This window comes from Sphaerodactylus townsendi, linkage group LG11 (genome assembly GCF_021028975.2).
Source record: "Sphaerodactylus townsendi isolate TG3544 linkage group LG11, MPM_Stown_v2.3, whole genome shotgun sequence".
NCBI classification, from domain to species: Eukaryota; Metazoa; Chordata; class Lepidosauria; order Squamata; family Sphaerodactylidae; genus Sphaerodactylus; species Sphaerodactylus townsendi.
This window is the reverse complement of record NC_059435.1, coordinates 39,314,585-39,333,797: the sequence shown is the minus strand read 5'-3', so window position 1 is coordinate 39,333,797 and position 19,213 is coordinate 39,314,585. Positions and strand designations below refer to the sequence as shown.

General features: G+C 40.9%; 1 protein-coding gene across 8 annotated transcripts in view; it reads left to right on the top strand.

The window, feature by feature from the left end:
- Positions 1-17,723, top strand: part of CREB5 (cAMP responsive element binding protein 5) — a 285,186-nt gene extending 267,463 nt beyond the window's left edge. For 7 of the 8 annotated variants that reach the window (XM_048511159.1, XM_048511158.1, XM_048511160.1 and 4 more), the window contains 3 exons: positions 1,691-1,918; positions 5,303-5,411; positions 8,924-17,723. In XM_048511159.1, the coding sequence (XP_048367116.1) occupies positions 1,691-1,918; positions 5,303-5,411; positions 8,924-9,087 (501 nt within the window). In that variant the 3' untranslated portion in view covers positions 9,088-17,723. Of the gene's footprint in view, positions 1-1,690; positions 1,919-5,302; positions 5,412-6,339; positions 6,410-8,923 lie in introns of all 8 variants that reach the window. The other variant, XM_048511161.1, reaches the window with a different exon arrangement.
- The last annotated feature ends 1,490 nt before the right edge of the window (positions 17,724-19,213 follow it).

The window sequence follows — 19,213 nt, the reverse complement described above, 5'->3', positions numbered from 1 at the left end:
AACAAAAAAACATTGATTCTTTCCATGACATGCTTCTGAAGACAGCCATAGATGCAGGTGAACTGTTAGGAGCAAAAACTACCAGATCAAGGCCACACAGTCCAGAAAACCCACAAGTGCCAGATTCAGAATGCGTTGCCTACAGTCTTTGATGTTATGTTGACAGTTCAAAAGAGATCTAGGAGGTTTTTTACATTTCAGGTTTGTCACTGTGGTACTGAAAGACATACCACTGTTATAGAGGGCATCTGGCATTGCTCAGCATACCCTCCTCATGCCAAGAGATGGTGACAGCTAGTTCTCAAAACCTTGGTAGCAGTCTGAAATGCCGAGTTGATTGAATAAGGTCAGAGTTTTGCAGAGGTGGAATGAGGGGAAACTATGCCCGGATCGCACATGTACTGTGACCCTGCCGCAGCACTGCCCTGACCCGGAACGCCTGCTCCATGGCACTGCCATGCCTCTGCCACGGTTCCACCCAGGGCATCACATACCCCCGCCCGCCCCATGGGCACGATGCCACTGGAGTTTGGGCATGTACTAAAGTGACCATGTGCTAAGTTTAATTCCTTAAAACAAGCAGTTGTTTCATAGGCCCTTCTTTCCTCACTCAAGGAGGAGAGGTGGGATATAATTTTACCAATCTTGCCACCAATTGGAAAGCAATCAACAGTTGGAAGCTTTTATGATGTTTCAATAAAATATCGATTCTAGATATATAGCAAAGCAAAAACATGCTTGAGTAATCCTCCTGATACCTTTAATGAAGTATAGTGCCTTTTCTCTGAGGGGCTTTTCTCTAAAGGGAATCAGAACATTTGAATCAGGAGAACTTGCTTCCTTGAAGTATCCCCCATCCAATCTCCTAGCTTATATGAACCTGGCAAGTCAAAAAGAAGGCTAGGCTGGAAAAATTTCCCCTTATGTGTTATTTTTGTGTGTGCCCGGGTAGGTCAAGCTAGAGGTATATTTGAATGAGCAATACCCTACATACTTTCTGGGGTTCTCTGCAAATCTAAAGATTTTACTCACCCCTTCCATAAACTGTTATCCCACAATTTGAGACCAATTCACGGCTATTGAATCAGCCAACCATGGCTTCAAGATTTCAGAATTTGACCACAGAAGACTTCTTAGTTTACCATTTCCAGCCTCGACCTGACTTCAGTCTTAGATTTATTCCTTAATGCAAATGAATGGCTTGCAACTTTAGGATGGCTTTCCATATAAGTAGGGCCTATGTGCAACGTGAAGGGGAAAACATGTCTTGAAATTGTGAACAAAATGAAAAGTCCCAACGTTCATTTTATTTTGTGAAGAGTACAAGTCACTGGATAGATCCAGACTTTTCACACTTGAATCAAATGCTTTCTTTACCACTGTTGAAATGAAATGAAACATTTTTAATAAGATGGAGCTGAAAATATTTTTTCCTGCCTGCTGCAATTTAAAAAGATTATTCCAAAACATCCTCTTGGGCCATGTAGACTGTTTGTCAAACAGTAATTTAAGGGGATCTGGTGAAGTCTTTGAAGTTATGCCATTCTCATATCTTGCCAAAATGTCTACATTCAAAGAATATAGGTTGGACTTTTCCCCCTCCCCCTTCATTTTTATTATTTTACTATCGGCCACAGTGCCATCCACCCTCACTGGTGACTTAATTGATTGCAGTTATTTTTCTTCTTAGGTATCAGCAGCAGCGCAACAAATGCAACCCACACAGACAATACAGCCACCTCAACCCACTGGGGGGCGCCGAAGGAGAGTGGTGGACGAAGATCCAGATGAGAGGAGGCGGAAATTTCTGGAACGAAACCGAGCAGCTGCCACACGTTGCAGACAGAAGAGGAAGGTCTGGGTGATGTCACTGGAAAAAAAAGCAGAAGAACTCACCCAGACAAACATGCAGCTTCAGGTGCGGGATACTCTCTACATGTCTAGGACACAGAGGCACTGTTTGCATCGTGGGTAATTGCTATGCTACCAAAACGTTCTTGACCTAAACTGGGAGTGCTGCCCATGAGGCTATTAATACTACAATCTTAATATTTTATATTCAAAAATAAAACATTGCATTTGGCAAATATGAGTGTCAGTGTTCACTAACTAACTTTTTTATTTCTAATTTTTTTGTATCACGGATCTTTTTGGTAGCTGTTACACAGAATTTTTTAGTAAATAGCAGGCAGTGATGTCTGCCTGTAAGCTGGATACTGTGATGCATGAACAGAAACATGAGTTCACTTAATACAATTCCACTTATGCAAGCAATAGCACTGAAAATATTGCTTAATGTATTGGAAGGTTCAAATGATTATTATGTGTGCAATATTTTGTACGTGTAGAAATGCAAGTTGGGATACAGTAACTTAGCTCAAGTTTCCATTGTGGTCTTCTGTATATTTCTGTCAGTTTAAGGGGACACACACAGAGATCTGTTACTGGATCCAACCCAGTAAATAGTAGAAGCTGAATGTGATAGGACAAATTATCTTACTTCTAAGAGCTAAAAGGGGTGCACGGTAAATAATGTTCTTTTCCATTCTGAATCCAGGACCACGGCTTAAGTAAGCCAAACTATGTTTCGATCAGGATGAAATCTCTCTTACTATAGAACATGACACCTAAACACTAGGCCTTAATCTCAATGCAGATGTTGCAAGCTGCCTGACATAATAAATTCACAGCACTGTACAGCCTAAGACCATGGTGGCGAACCTTTGGCACTCAGATGTTATGGACTACAATTCCCATCAGCCCCTGCCAGCATGGCCAATTGGCGGTGCTGGCAGGGGCTGATAGGAATTGTAGTCCATAACATCTGGAGTGCCAAAGGTTCGCCACCACTGGCCTAAGAATATACATAGGCAGTGAACTCCCAGACTGTACAAATTCTAGAACATGCCGGAGAAAATGGGATAAGAATGGTATTGTGGAAATACAAGTAACTTCTCTGATAAAGAGAGGTGAATGAATGAGTGAATTACCATTTAATTGACATTAGCTTCCAGGGTAACAGTATATCACAGCAAAAAAGCTGGAGTGTAGCAACTGACAAATGGTAGAAATCATTCCTTGGAATAGTTTAGATTCTCTGCAGACTGGTTTTACCCTTATTGGTGTTGTCAGGATTCAGATTTAGGTGTGCTGTGATATGTGACTATATTGAAAGATCTGTTAACTATACTTGTGGGCCCCTACAGTGTCTTTTGTATCCATGACTGAAGCTGCAGATGAATTTCTTTATTAGTGGCAGGAGGGAGAGGGAATCGCTGCATTCTTGAAGCACAGGATTTTCTAATCTCATTGCTGAACAAAAAAAATAGTTTCCTTAAACAGCGGAGAAGTTCTCCTGTACAAGCTTTGCAGGAGAAACAGTCTTTCCATGGATTGCAACTTGGGCATCAGAATTTTTTTTCAATCCCTCTCCCTCATTATTCTCCTGGATACTTCCATAGTATTATCAGTAATCGTTATAGGTTAATGTGCTCCTGACCTTTAAGAATAAAAGAACGAAAATCCATAGATTTTTCTTGTCTATAGGGTTCTCTAAACTCCTGAGTTAATGGAGATTAAAAATAGCAGGCAAAAATATCTTGCTTATCTGCGGAGGATGTGTTTAAATTTTAAAAAGCCTTTTAAAATTATGTAAACCTGAAAATTTGTTGATTGTTAAATTTACTGAGACAGACAAGAGTTGGGATTTGTAAAACAGCAGCATGTAATGACAAACCACCACCACCTCTTTAATTATTCAGGAACAAATAAATCTCTGTACTCAGAGAACAATGAGAAACAAAATATGCTTCTGCACAAACATTAATAGTTTCTACCAAATTAATATTTTTCTGTTGCATAAAATATTTTGATTTCACAGTGTGACATAATTTGGTGGATGAATCAGTTTTCAGCTATAAATAAGAACTTTGCCAGCTGTACTACACAATATTATATGTTTGCATGTAAAATTGAAGGATAGGCAGGTCTGATTCACAACAGTCTGTTCTGGATGAAGGTCTAGAAGTGATCTATGATGCATGGCAAACCTAAATTAGCTTTTAAGATTGTGGGGAAGATATTAGTCAAAGCATTAATTTCTGTTAGCTATCATCCTCTGTCTTATTTCCATCTCTGATTAATTTCGTCTGACTTTACAAACCTAACCTGTAATAATGGAGCAATATATTTTCAGACAAGTGAATGAATTTTTTTAGCATTCCTGTTAAAGCAAAAAAAGAGAGTTTTTTTTTGTAAAACTGAGTCTCATTTTGAAACAATATCTGGCCCAGTCTTTGTTCACAGGAATCTACCCGCTGTTTTTAGGAAGTATGTGGGACCTGGTAGGGCTTTTGCTCAGCAAGGCTTCTGACTGACTATTGGAGATTTGATTGGCTATGCAGATGTTTTTAAATGTTGCTTTGACAGCAGCTACCAGCACAGCACAAGGATCTATACTGTGTTACTGTAGTTAAGCTGTGGCAATCATTTTGTGGCTGGCTCCACCTGTGGCAGCCATTTTATGAGTCACTTTGCGGCAACCATTTTGTTGTTGTGCCCACCATGATATATCAGAATTCCAAATGGGCCTGGAGGCTCAAAGAAGTTGCGGATTTCTGATCCCTGAATTTTTGAAAATGAATATAGAAGCAATGAGACTTCTAGAAAATTTTCCCTTCTAGAAAATCACTACTTGTGCCAAAACAGTAGCGATTGCTTCTTCTGACTTGTGGACTGTTCAGCATCCAGTACTGAAGAAAGGAACCAAGTTTTTGAACCAGCAAATCTGAGTTCAATTGTACACTCTGCCAAAAAGCTCTGTTGCCTCCCTTGGGTGAGTTACTTGTTCTCAGCCTGATCTACTCTTAGGATAAAAAATTGCAAGTTGAAAATGGGTAGTGAAGAACCATATATACTGACTTGAGATCTCTATGATGATCCTGTGACTCATGTCTGATTCTAAGCTTTGCTTGTGGTGAGCAGCAGAACATACAACCATGTGTCTTAGATTGCAAATAAAGGTAATATGTCTTGGTTCTGAATTTCTTGTTCTGTGGCAATGCTGATACTAATCTTGGGATATCAGATGCCAAGCTTTAAAGGCCTATACCGTAAATGGATTTGTCCCTCGATTGGTATATTTTTAAAAAGAAAATAGATGAACAATCAAACATATACAATCTGAATATGGATCTGAATATAAATAAACTTCATCTTTATAACAATGAGTGATATATGGAATTATCAGATATGTTTATTTTTAAAGTAAATTTTTAAAGTAAATGTATTTCTTTTTTTCTAGAATGAGGTTTCCATGTTGAAAAACGAGGTAGCACAGCTAAAACAGTTGTTGTTAACACATAAAGACTGTCCAATAACAGCCATGCAGAAAGAGTCACAAGGATACCTAAGTAAGTAACTATCATTTGTCCCATAGGAATTAAATGACCCTTAGGAATGTTATTTTATTTTGTCTGATATCTCTGACTTCCTGAACAATAACTTCAAAGAATATGAGAATTATGTAATTTAACACTTGAGAACGAGCATCAGCAGGTATTTCTACAGATCTGGAGAGCAATTTATCATACATAATGCTTGTTTAGTATAGATGCCTAAAAGCATTTGAAATTTCCAGTAGCATCTAAGAAATGTCACCTCTCTTCGTTCTGTTGGACTTAGATATCAATGGACTTAGAAAGGTGTAACTTGGCTGAGTATGGTACTATAAATCATTAATAGTACAGTCCTATCCAGAAATGCACCCCTCTAGGTCAGAGGGCTTCAAAGGGTATAGCTGCGTTTAGGAGTACATTTTTAGAGCAGGCTCCTACCTGCTTGTCATCTGGAACAAGAGGAAGATTAGGCAATCTTGAGCAATTTGCCCTCTTGCTGCTTCCCCATCCACATAGGTTTCATGAACATCATTTTTTATGGGTCAAAAGATTTCTCGCTCTTGCAGTAACAGCAAAGTGGGCTGAATTCATTCCGAAGTCACTGTTATTTAGTAGCCATTGTTGGCTTGGTTCTCACAGAAATGGTAAACTTATACCTGGAAGGTACAGATGTGGAGCTCACACTATAGGTTGCTCCAACATGCAATACAGGAAAAAAAAATAAAACTCCCAGTACTTAAATTATGTCAGGGACAAGGTTTAATGGAAAACTAGTTTTCTATGGGCCCAGCTAGACATGGCTGGGGGAGAAAGGATTCCATGATTTGTGGGGATGTCTGATTTTTAATGAAAATGAAGCATGCAGGTGAGGGGACTAAACCCTCCCTTTTCTTCCTCTCATTACCTCAATTGCGCTCCATTCCTTTCAACACTTTTCTTCCAGCCCAGCTCCAATACAGGAAATGAGCCAGGCTGGAAGAAAAGAGCAGAAAGCAACAGAGCACCCAAGGAAGGTAAGGTGGGCAAGAGTTGGGGTTTATTTTCCTTACCTATATAATCTGTTTTTGTTGAAAATAGCCTCCCCTCCCCATATGTATTACTTTAGACGTAAACAGGTAGATGTGTATAAACCCATATGGCTCATTTGCCTCATGCCTGGTTAGATTCTGAATTAAGGGACTGTTTTGGGGGGAGAAGCATCTGACTTGCATCTGTAGTCAGAAGCGATTTCATGAAACACATCATTCTATATGTGATGCTTGAAGTCTCTCAATGAGCTGTCATTCCTGTTGAGGCAAACACAGTATTCTGTTTGGGATGGGCTTACCAGGCAATGGCCATCTGCCCTGGCTCTCCCTGACTCTTGCAGTGGGAGAAAACAGAAGAATGACATCAGGGATGTGGTGACAACACTGCCACATCAATGATACACCTGGATTTTCCCCAGTCTCTATGGTTTTTACCACAAAGCTCCCCAGAAGCTCTTGGGATTTCCATGTGCAGACCTGAGAACCTCAGGTTGAGATCAAAATAGGATGGGGTCAAGGTTCCCCTTTGTGCCATTTCCCCAACCTGAAACATACGTATAGAGCTATGGTTTGTCCCATTGGTCCAAAAATGCAGGTCCTGATGAATTGCTTCTAGCCAACCTCAATAGCAACAATAGGTTGGTTTTAGAAACATGGCATAGAAGTAAGCCCCCCTCCCCATGTTTTGGTTCTGATATGAATTGAGGCTCATTACCCTCTTTTTTAAAGAAAAATTGTATTTGGCGGATCATTCACAGAACTTTCGGTATCCTGACTGTTTTAGCTCACTAAAGTTGCCAACTCCAGTCTGGGAAATTCCCAGAATTGGGAGTATTGCCTGGAGAGGGCTGGATTTGGAGAGGCCAAGCACCTCAGCAGGGCATAGTGCCATAACACTCCACCCTGCAAAGCAGCCATTTTCTCCGGGTGAACTGATCTCAGTTGTCTGAAGAAAGCTGTAATTCCAGAAGATCTATAGGCTTTTTCTGGCTGTACACAACCCCATTTCTCGCTTCAGTGAGCTCTAGGCCATAGTCTTAATTATATAACTATATGTAAAGCTGGAATGAAACAAAACTACTGTATGCTGGTATCCTTGATGAGAAGCCAGATTGGCTGTGTGCCCAGTTAAATGAGCAATGGGAAGCAAACACAAGACTGTGACTACATAATGTTCCAAAGCAAAGGTCTGGATCAGGGGTCTGCAACCTGCGGTTCTCCAGATATTAATGGACTACAATTGGCCATGCTGGCAGGGGCTGATAGGAATTGTAGCCCATGAACATCTGGAGAGTCGCAGGTTGCTGGCCCATGAATCCAGCCAACTTTTCAGGAAGCCATCCTACTGCAGAGGGATGCTCTTCCCATGAAATGGCAGAACTGGCTGCCTAAGCCTGTTCAGCAAACCTATTATTTCTAAGTTTCCTTGCACCTGTCAGTATTAAGGAACTTGTGTAAGTTAAAACACAAGGAAGTTATCACAAATAAAACTTGCACTGTCCATTTGACTGTACACTGTCTCATTGGTAAGAGCTAGCACAAGGTTTAGATGACAATTAGTTTTCTCACAGAAGCTCTTGGGCAATGTCGTGTGCAAGCAGAACTAGACTGAGCTCTAGAATGAGGCCTTGCTTTCACTATCTTGTAGGATCCAGCCCAATATACTCAGTGGTCGTTTCCCCACTTACCTGCTGCTGCGCGCTACTCTCCCCAAGAAGTGCAGGGTCCCCCGGCACTCCCCACTACAGGGGTGGCGACAACGCAGCCGCCCCGACACTGCCACTGTCACGCCCCCTCGGTGCACATCATTCCTGGCGCTCCTCAAAACGGCGCCTTTTGATGACCCTGTGCAGAGTGCGGGGTCGTGGGGAAGCCCGGGAGCGCACCAGAAATGATTCGCGCTGGGAGTAGCGTGCAGCAACCTTTGGTCGAGGCAAGTGGGGAAACGACCAATAATCTCCTAGGGCATCTCTGAATTCTTGACACATGTGACCAGAGGAGCTGATGATATTTTGCCACATGCAAGTACTGCAGTGCTGTTTAATGATGTACTGCGTTGATTTCAAGTGATACATGTGGACATTTCTAGGTGGCATTGCTTTCAGTCTTAAGCCAGCTTGGTATAATGGACAAACTAGGGTCTGGGATACTGAGGTTCAAATTCCACTTCATGAAGCTCATTGGGTACTCTTGGGCCAGTCACTTTTCCTCAGGCTATCCTACATCAGAGGATTGTTATGCAGATAAAATGGGGAAGAAAGAACAACCTTGGTTGTTCTGAGAAAGAAAAGTGGAATAAAATGAAGTTCGATATCTCACAGGTAACCTTGCAGATACCAATACTTGTTTTTAAAACCATGTTGCTAGTTTTAGTACCCATTTCCTCCAGTTTCTAGATATTTTGTGCCATTGACCATAAGATGCTATTTGAGATTTTAAAAATGGAAGAGGGATTCTACTGACATTGGCATGAGTATTTATCTGGTTTTTCCCTCCCAGGTCCTGAAAGTAGCCCTCCTGCAAGTCCTGTCCCAGCCTGCTCCCAGCAACAAGTCATCCAGCATAACACAATTACCACTTCCTCCACGGTCAGTGATGTTGTAGGAAGCTCCACCCTCAACCAGCTTGCAAGTCACAGAACAGATATGAATCCAATCCTTTAAAAGCTGTCTGTTGGGAACTTCTAAGGGAAAAAGTGATAAAATATCCAGTTTCCTTTCTGTTAAAGGCATTTTTGGAGAGTTATCCTCAGATCTGGAAGACACTTCAACCCTCAAAAGACTCTTGAGTTGCATTTTGATAGTTATTAAAATGTCTTTTATACTTAGTAATAATAAAGGGAGTTATGCAATGATTATGCTATCAGCTTGAGAGATGCTTTGGTGCTTTCTCCAGTTTTCTGGTACCAGTTACTTGTTTGTTTTTGTTAACCAATCTGTTCCTGTACATAGTCATGTTCATTTCTCACCATGGCAGGCTGAGAGATCAGAAACATGTGAAACTGCCTCTTGTTAGCCAAAATGAGGCTTAAAAATATTAACAAATTATACATAGGCAACAAGGAGTAATTGGGATATAAATACATGGAGGAAGCCTGGTTGACAGTATAATAAGTACATCTGTTTTTTGGCAAAAGCATTAGACACCGCCCCCCCCACCCCACATGCATTCATAGCCTTGCATACCATTTTTCTCTTTGTTGCTGTTGTTTTCTATGCACTATGTGTTTACTGGGGCAAACAGCAGATCATGGCAATGTGCCCACAGCTGTCTTTCTATTCTTTGCCCAAGCTGTTTATATTATACAATTCTACCGGCCCAAAATTTTATATGAAATTTGGGATGCTGTGACTTGGAATTTAAATAATTGGCAATTTCAGTGTTTTTTTAAAAAAAATAAAAAGCAGGTTTGTTTGCATGCAGGTACAGATACTACAAGGATAAAGCTGTCCCCAAAGCTACAGGAATTTCCCATGCTGCATCTGGCAACCCTAGATAGTAGGCTTTCTTTCTATCCATAAGACCCTTTCTTATTCCTACCACCATAGGGGCCGTACAAATGAACAGAAAATACAAAATGTGCAGTTGTTTAAAGATGCATGATCTGGAGTGCAGGCGTCTGCATTTCTACTTACCTTTGCAAATTCTGCTCCTAAAACCGTCCTATGGTCCTTCAGCCTCCAACTCTGATTCCTTATTTCTTCTTGCTCTTACTGTTTTCTTTTCAACTCTCAAAAAACACTAATGTCAAAGGAAAGCCTCCAGGCCCACAGCCCATTCACACAGAGACAGCCGATTTGGGCACTGTTACTCAATAACCACTTATCCACAGCTGCACTGGGGTTTGCCTTTTCAAAACAAAAACACACACACTCTTTTTATGATCCTGATTTAAAGTTTTTAATAAATAGTAGAAGTGAAAAGCAGCTGAACCACAGGTGAAGCCCTGCTTAAGTCAGCAATACTGGGGAAAGCCTTGTAAGATTGTTGCTGTAGAAAAACCAGTCTCATTATGTCCACTCTTAAATTTTTTTTTGGTGCTCCAGGCAATGTGGACCATGCATTCTCCAATCTAGGGCAATGGAAGCACAGCAAAAGACTTTGCCTATTATACTCAGTGGGTAAGCAGAACAGAGTGCCATCCCACAGCAAAATGGAAGCTCCTTCTCCGTGGCTTCTTTCTATGCTGTTCCACTACAGAGCTAATGGAACAGGACTTGGGTGATAGCTGCACAAGAAAGGGTTGTGCTATTGGCTCAATGCACAAGATCCCATCACCTGCACTTTATTGCATCTGCATGAGAAGAAGCCTTGAGGAAGTGGTTTCTATGTCACTATTGGTGCAGCCGCTAATAATTATTCCTTCCAAATAAATATGATCTAACATGAACTAGTAGAGATACTAATTCATTCCCTTCTAAGTAAATCCTTGGTCAGTAGAGCTTCCCTCTCAGTCAGCGTGCTTAGAATGAAATAACTGAAGGGTTTTTATTTTTACATGGTTGAATCCAGTGTTAGGAAGCCAACTGTTTGGACTAGACAGAAACTTAATTACCAGGGATTGGTTTTCTTGTTAATTTTATGAACAACTGATCCTGAGATAAAGCAAGACATCATCTTCTTCAGCAGTTCAGGGTCTGCCCAAATATGTCAGGAAGGTGCAGCAAGAGGTGAAGAGCAGCTTTCCAGGCGGGAGACAAATCTCATCCTTGTTGAACAGCACTGGCAAATAGTGTGGGCATGCCTATAGACTACTTAAAACTGCTTTTTGGTTTCAAAATACCAAAAGAAATGCATTGTTGGAATTTAATCGAAGGGACTTGTTATTTACAGTCAGTTGGCTACATGCTGAAACTTTAGAATTTAATTTTGTTTTGGGATTTCTATTTTTGAGTTTTGTTCTGTTTTGTTAAATTGAACCGCCAGCATCATTAGCATTCCTTGGTGCAGAATCAAACCCCCCCTTCTTTTTTGTTTTATTAGATTTGAATGATTACAGCAAGGAGGTACAATTTGTGCTTTTTCTGCACGAATTTGGCTTGCTCGAAGCATGTCTCAAAGTACAACCCTCCTCTTTCCTCCCTGGGCCCTACTTTTGCTTGCCAGCACTCTGGCACCTTCATAAGTAGATATTACTGTTTTTCGAGCCCTTCGGCTAAAAATATTTCTCTACCCTGAGCCCTGAAGTAAACAATTCAGGTGCATAATTGATTTTAGAATGGTGGTATGGCACTGAGGATACAATACAGTGTAGCATTTGCTAATTCACTTATAGAACAAACGGTATAAATGCTAAAAATATAAAATATTTTTCTATTATATTTTTTGAAAAAAATGTACTTTTACATTATTTAAAAATGGAAATGACAAATGGTATGGACCGCCTGGATCTGATTGATCAGGGATTTGACAAAATTAAGATGAAACATATCTTTAGAGCATAACTGGCCCAATCGATGAGTCCTTGCAACTGTCTCACTTTAAGTGAATGGAGCAACTCCTGTAACAGGGATGACAGCTCAGCAGTTTCAAAGAAACATGTACGTGGAATACCCCTCCATCAAAATGGATGGTGAAGCCCAGTTGACAGGTGTTCCATCTGCATATGAAAGAGTACACACAAAGCTCTGAGCAGGGAACAAAGCTTCCTTTGAAAGGGGATTCTTACTAAATTAATTTGACACTTAACAACTTCATCATGGATTCTAAAAGAAATCCGCCAGTCCCACATTAAAGTTATTTTCTTGTCTTGTGGAACACTTATTTATATAAACACCAGTACTAAACTCTGAGAGTCAATCTATTTTAAAATTAAAGTGTCTTTTTAATTTTGACCCCACCATTTAAAAGTGAAGGTGCTCAACTAAAATATGATAGGATGAAAACAGGCAAGTTTGCCTGCTCAGCAATTGAAGGGTTGAAAATAACAAAGAGACCTGTTACAGTAAGCTTTAGTGGGATATAAGCTTTCATAACCTAGAAGTCATTTTACCATGCTTCTGGTCCACTTATACTGTTCTCCATAGAATAATTGATCCCTGGAAAACTGGAACAACTCAATCTTTCTGTACCTAAGAGTGTTCCCTCTCCCCCCTCCCAACTCCCCTGTGATATTTTACAAGATACCTCACATCCTCACAACAGGCAAATACATGGTGAATCCATAGTGGTCATTATGTAATTGTGCCCTTTTGTCTTTTAACAGGTAATTGTATTCAGCATTCAAACACTAGTAGGAGCTCACTTACAGTTATCACCTTACAAAGAAAGGCTGCAAATCCTAAATATTCTTAGTAAGCCCCATTGGTTAACATGAGACTGATTTTTGAGTACCGGTAAACGTGCTTTGACTTACTCTCTAGATACTTAACATATAGTCTTCAAATAATCCTGAACTTGCTTCCTTTGCATGTAGGGAGAATCCTTTCCCACATCTGCAGTCTTCCTTTTTACAGTAGAATAGGGTTGCCATCTCCAGGTTGGGAAAAAACCTGGGGATTTTGGGATGGAGCCTTGAGGGGCGAGGAAGAGACCCAGTGGTGGGATTCAAATAATTTAACAACTGGTTGTTTACAAGCACCATTTTAACAATCAGTTCTGCCGATGTGGTGCAAACTGCTGAATGCCACCACTGGAGAGACCTCAGTAGTATGTAACACAGAGTCCATCTTCCAAAGTGATCATTTTCTCCAGGTGAACTGGAGATATGTTGTAATAGCAGCTGTTTAGCCACCGTCTGGAGGTTGGCAACCTTACATTAGAAAGCACTGAAAGAAAAGGCTTTCTTCATTTAGAAACAGCTAAGTTTTGAGATCTTGTCTTTTCTTTCTAATTTCAAACTCTATATCAAAATAGTTCTCTCATCAGCAGTCAAAATGCCAGCCACTTCATTCAGAATGGAAAATATGGGGCCTGACCTGGGAATTATTTTTTCCTTGTTCAACGAGCAGCAAAGAAAGGGTCTTAGAAATTCTGGACACAGCTGTTTGCAATACGTATCCTAAAGGGTTATATGCAATATAAAAGTTATTTTTGTTTGTTTGCTTTGCTTCATTTTTTTTTTCCTACAAGCCATAGTCCTCCAATACCACTTTGGGGACAAGTTGCATGAGTGCAGTTCAGGTGCCCAGCAGTGGTGAGTTTAATCGCCTGCTTGTTCAGGATGTTTTAAGTACAGCCTTGTTTTGGAACAGTGGAAAAGGAATGGTGGGCTGTCACTTTTACCAGGGGTGCTCTATAATCACCATTTGTTTCATTGTAATTGCTCTTTTCTTCTCTAACAAGCACGCTACAATTGACCCTCCTTAAGGGAAATTTATATTTTTTGAAGCAACACTATTTAGTGAGGGTTTTTTTAAATTAAAAACAGCGTTTTAGTTAGAATCTGCTTTTTAGCCAACTTTTTTTTACAAAAATGAAAAGGAAAAAAAACTTATATAGTGGATTTATAAAAACTCATGAGGACCAAAGTGAAATTTTAAAAAAACCCAGGATCTATTAATTTAGTATTCATATAGAATTTTATAAAGTATTTATTACTAAATATTATTTTTAACACATTCCATTTAAACAGCGTTCTTGTATAGAATCTGTTTATATTTTTTGTAGTTACATTGGATCAAACCTTGGGGTTTGATCCAAAAGTGCTCTTCTGGGAGTGGAAGTACTCTTTCCCCAAGCAGAAGGGCACCTCTGAATATAGCCCCAGCTGTTGGATCCAACACTTTGGATCCAGTCAGTGATTGCGGACCCACTGTTTCATTCTGGAGCTTGAAACATCCCTCAGGCCTCATTTAAATGAACAGAGATGGGCAGTGGGCAACAGTGCCGGGTGGATTTCTCCATTAGTTTTACAATGCACAACTCTCAGTGTATGTGTATGTAAATATATATATATATAAATATATATTATATATATTATATCTCTTTGTGGATCTCAAGCGGGCATTGCCCATCTTAGATGGAACGATTGGCTGAGGCCTACCACTTGGAAATGTCCAGAATTCAGTATTTTCATTAAAGCAGCATCTGCTTTTTGTAACAGCAAAAGTGTATAAATGTACAACGGTTTCCTTTTTGTCAAAGATGTGCACATGCCTGCTAAAAGGAAATAACCCATATAACTGGAAAGCTGCCTTTGTGAATAGGCTCATTATAAGCAACTCCATTGAAGAGATCCTGCCTGATGCTTGCTTCTTTTTAAATATCGCATAGTGAGTTGCACTAAACTGCCTTAGCAGTTCTTCTGGTCCCTCATTCACAGTGTTCAGGGGTTTTAGACCACTGAATCTATGGTATAAACCAGATAAAATTGCCTGAGACTTTGGCCAGGGTGGATGGGAAGGGAAAGTAAAGATTTTAGTTTGTACAATTTGCTGAAACAGTGCCTAGGGAACAGAAATGGTTGCAACTAATTTACATCTTCTGGCATATCAATTATTATTTGAAAATACCACTTTAGCTGTCTCACCAACTTCCTGTCCCTTGTAAGATAGTTAGGTGATATAATTGGTGTCCTGTCTACCCTGGTGTCTTAAAGTTTTTCCAAAAGGCAGGCGCTAGGAAGGCTGGAATTTGAAAAGCCGGGTCAGTGGCATATATCCTTTTCAGCTAACCTTCTCATGTTCTCTTTTACCTTGGGAATCAAGTTCCCTTATCTCTCCTACAGATTGGTTTTATACTAATTTTTATACAGAAGATGCTTTTCCTGAAAAGCACAATATCGGATAAAATCCAATTAAAATTTGATAAAAATCCAATAAAAATTTGATAAAATCATCTTCTACAACCCCAGAGTGTTCCCTATGCCCAAACTGTCCTGATACGTTACAGGGCAGGAAGCTGCTTCTTTTGCATTTGACTGCTTTTACAGTGTTATCCATCCTGCAGCCATGGCCAGTTCTGAGGCAAGGTGAGGCAGGGTCAGTGAGTGGCAGGTTTGGGTCTGCATTCCTACCCCAGCTCATCCTCAGCTTTGCTGCATCTGCTGTCTCTTGTTCAACTCTTGAATCAAAATAAAAGAAGTTGCCACTACATCCCTCCTCACTTCCCAGGCATATTTAAAACAGTGTGACAACAGGGACTCCTGAATGCTTGTTAAAGGCGTCAGGGGTGGGTCTGCTCTGGATAGAGGCAGAGGAAATGGAGAGCAATGGCGACCTCAGGTGTAATTCCTTGTTGAGCTGTGCCTGTCTGTAGTAGGGGTTGGTTACAGTAACAGCAGTGGCAAGAGAAGCAGTCTGAACTTGAAATTTATTTAATATCACATGTTGCATTATTATGGAAGAGAGTACCCTTTTCATTTTTTTAAAGTTGGCAGAAATCATATCATTATATGAAACATAAAGGCAAAAAATGTACTGCATTTGTACTTCCATTTCTGTTGAACGAGGCCTTCTTTGTCAGAAAACCTTACATTTGTAGCAACATTGTTTGCCAGTGCCACTGGTTTTTCTTCATGAAATATGCTTTGCGTTTTCCTTTTTCCTCAACCTGACGAATACCTGGTATCAAACTGATAAATGAGTGGGGAAAATGCCACCTTCAAAACATACGCTATTAGCAGTGAACCCTCAGGCAGCCATTCCCCCTTTACATATTGCACATCTTTTCTGTCAAAAGTATTCACATATGTGATGGTGTTAATTCCTGTATTATTCTTATTTCACATGTTGAAAGAAATAATATGTGAAAAGTCCTTCAGCTATTTTTCTGTCTCTCAAAGTCATTGATATGGAGGGGGGGGGGGGTTAATGATAGTGTTAATCCAACATTTTCGTGTAGGGTTACAAGATTTAATTCTTCGGAGTGGAAAACTGATAGCTTTCCAAGTTTTCTTTGGATAATAACTGAACATTATGTTCAACCCTGTTTACCCCAAATGCATAATATGCAGAATACACCATCTGTAGATGCTTGCTTATTTGAAACAAATATTTCTTATCCCAACTTATTAAGCAGTCTGGTTTGAGAGCATTTGATTACTATTGCAGCATCAAATGGTACTTTTTTCCCCTCATGTCACACCTCAAGACTGTAGATTGTCTTCGTGTACTAATAAAGCTAAAGCAGCCCTGCAGAGGGACAAAGCTTTTCTTTCTGTCTGCAATACATCTCTGCTCAAAGTAATGGAAATGTGCACTGGAACAAATAATAAAGGTTTTTGGATTCCCATTCTCTTGACTTAGGCGTGGCCAACAACAGAAACCTACTCTTTGTTCTCTTTACCACCCAATAACCCTGCTTCCCACAACCTTTACAGGCACTGACAGGGCAACAATGGTCCAGAAGAAAAAAGTACCGTGGCTCAATGTCTGAGTGCCTGCTTTGTATGCCGAAAGGCCAACCAAGCCTTCTTATCTCCAATTACAGCACAATCCTGTGCATGTTCGCTCAGTACGAAGTCCTTTTTCTTCATTGGGACTTACTTCTAGTCAAATTTGCAGAGGATTGAACCATTAAAGGATTTCAGGTAGAAAGTACAGGAAAGATCTTTCTTTCCCAGAGATCCTGACAGGTCAGAGGAAGGAATACTGTCACCCAGATACAAGGCAGCTGAATACATCCATATACCTGGGTGCTGTAGAATAGAAATCATTTTGCCATTGGAGTCTTCATCTAATCCTTGAAAACAGGTTTCTGGAAAAAATATTTTGAATTTACTGTCCTCTCAGGGCTGGCTCTTGTAGTCCTACAAACCTTCTTGTCACAAGCAATTCTGGTGGGAAGAAGGGTGAGACTGAGAGCAAAGAAATAGCTGTCGTACTGTCACGAAAACTTGTTTTGCTTCCCTCCCATCTCTAGATTCTTCCATTTTAAGCACTGGTTGATCGATGCAAGTTGCTTCCATGAAACTCTATTACACACGTCTATTGATTTTTAAAAGGAACGCTGAGCACTGGGTGGAGTAAGCACTATGGAACTCTACAGGGGGATAAAGATGGTGTCACTAAGGCTGGGGCTTGAGCCCCTCTTTTTGTAAAATATGCAAAAGTTTTGTGTTTTGTTTTATTTTGTAAAAAAAAAATCCAACCACCTCCCTTGCTGGGAGGAGAGAGAAAAATTGGTACATACCTGTAAATAGCAAGGCTGCCGCTGCTTTTCATATGTTTGTTACATTATGCTTGTTTTATTGCCTTGAGAATGCATTTATTACAAATGGACATTGAGTTCATGGAAATGTTTCAGCTAGATCCAATTTCTACGTCTCTTTCTAACTAGAAGAGATTTTGTGCATTTGTACAAATGTTAATAATATCACTGCAATTTCAGTATAATAAAGCACTCAAATGCAGCTAAATGTTGTTTTCACTTTTCTAAACTCCTGAGGGAAACATAATGGCAAGCCTTGAACTCACCAGATCTCAAACATAGCAAAGGATTTCATCAGAAACAAGAGCTGGGCTGGTCATACACAAAAGGTACACATATTTCCAGGATTGCCAATCCAGATTGGAAAATACTTAGGCCCTTTCTGCACGGGCCAAAAATGACGGCCTGGGGGCGGTGAAAACGCCGCCCCCAGGCCGCCGTTCACACAGGCGGCGCTGCTGCACAGCGCCGACCTGACTGCGCTCCCCCTCCCCCAGGGCGGCGTCAGGCCGCCCTAAACAACAACCCTTTAAAGGGTTGTTGTTGAGGGGAAAGCGTCTTCCCAGCGGCGCGGTGCAAACCGCGCCGCCGGGAACACGCTGTTTCCCCTTCCCTTTCCCATGTACCTCTCGTGTCGCCATCCTGCTGGCCTCCTAAGTCCCTCCCTCGCTGTCCTCCGACCCCTGGAGGTTGGAGGGCAGCATGGCGGGGCTGAGGAGGCCAGCAGGATGGCGACACGAGAGGTATATGGGAAAGGGAAGGGGGGAAGAGGCGGCTCCATGCGGAGCCGCCTGCCGTCTGCCGGCCTCTCCAGAGGCCGTCCGCATGCCTGCATGCGAACGGCCTCTGCCTCCACGCCGGCAGAATTCCTGCCGGCGTGGAGGCACCCTTACGGCCGTGCGGAAACGGCCTTGGAGATTTGGTGCAGGGGCAGAGACTATGGAGGGTGAAGTTTGGGACCCGAGGGACTTCAACAGGGTATCCATAGAGCTCACCTTCCAAAAGAGCCATGTTCTCCAGAGAAAGTTGACAACTAATATTTGGATTCTGTCCCCCTTACTAGTATGCAGACTAATCGCCTGTGATTTCTACAAAGCACTGTATGCCTGAAAACCAGAACTGCAAGCCACGTTTGATCACAATTTTAAATTCTTGTTTACAGACAAAATGCACATGGTAGAAACCTCCTTCATTATCAAAGAAAGAAACAGGAAGGAAATTATGAAGTATAAGATAAAGGAAAACGGGAGAGAAGGGTGAACTCCATGAGTGTTTAGATCAGTGGCTCCATGAGTTCTTAGATCAGTGGCTCTTCACTGCTAGTCTACTACTGCTACCAAGCACACAACATTATCAGCGAAGTCCCCCAGCCACAAGTAAAAAAACTGGAATAGAAAAACAGCGCTCCAGCCAAGGCAAATTCATTTTCAAAGATATGATATACATTTATGATACCCATTACTTAGGCTTGTTGCCATGCTGGGGTATCTCAGAGATTATCACACTAGAGGCTTTTCAAAATGCAACCTGCTCATTCAGGAATTTCTGCAGCCTGTATCAATCACCCAAAGCTCAGTATGCAAATTTTCAGCTAAGTGGCTCCAATTGGTATCCATAGCAATTTCTGAAGTTTGCTGCTCTGAAGCCTGACTTTGTGGCCTACTTCCTATGACCACATTTACAGTTTTTATTTGCAAA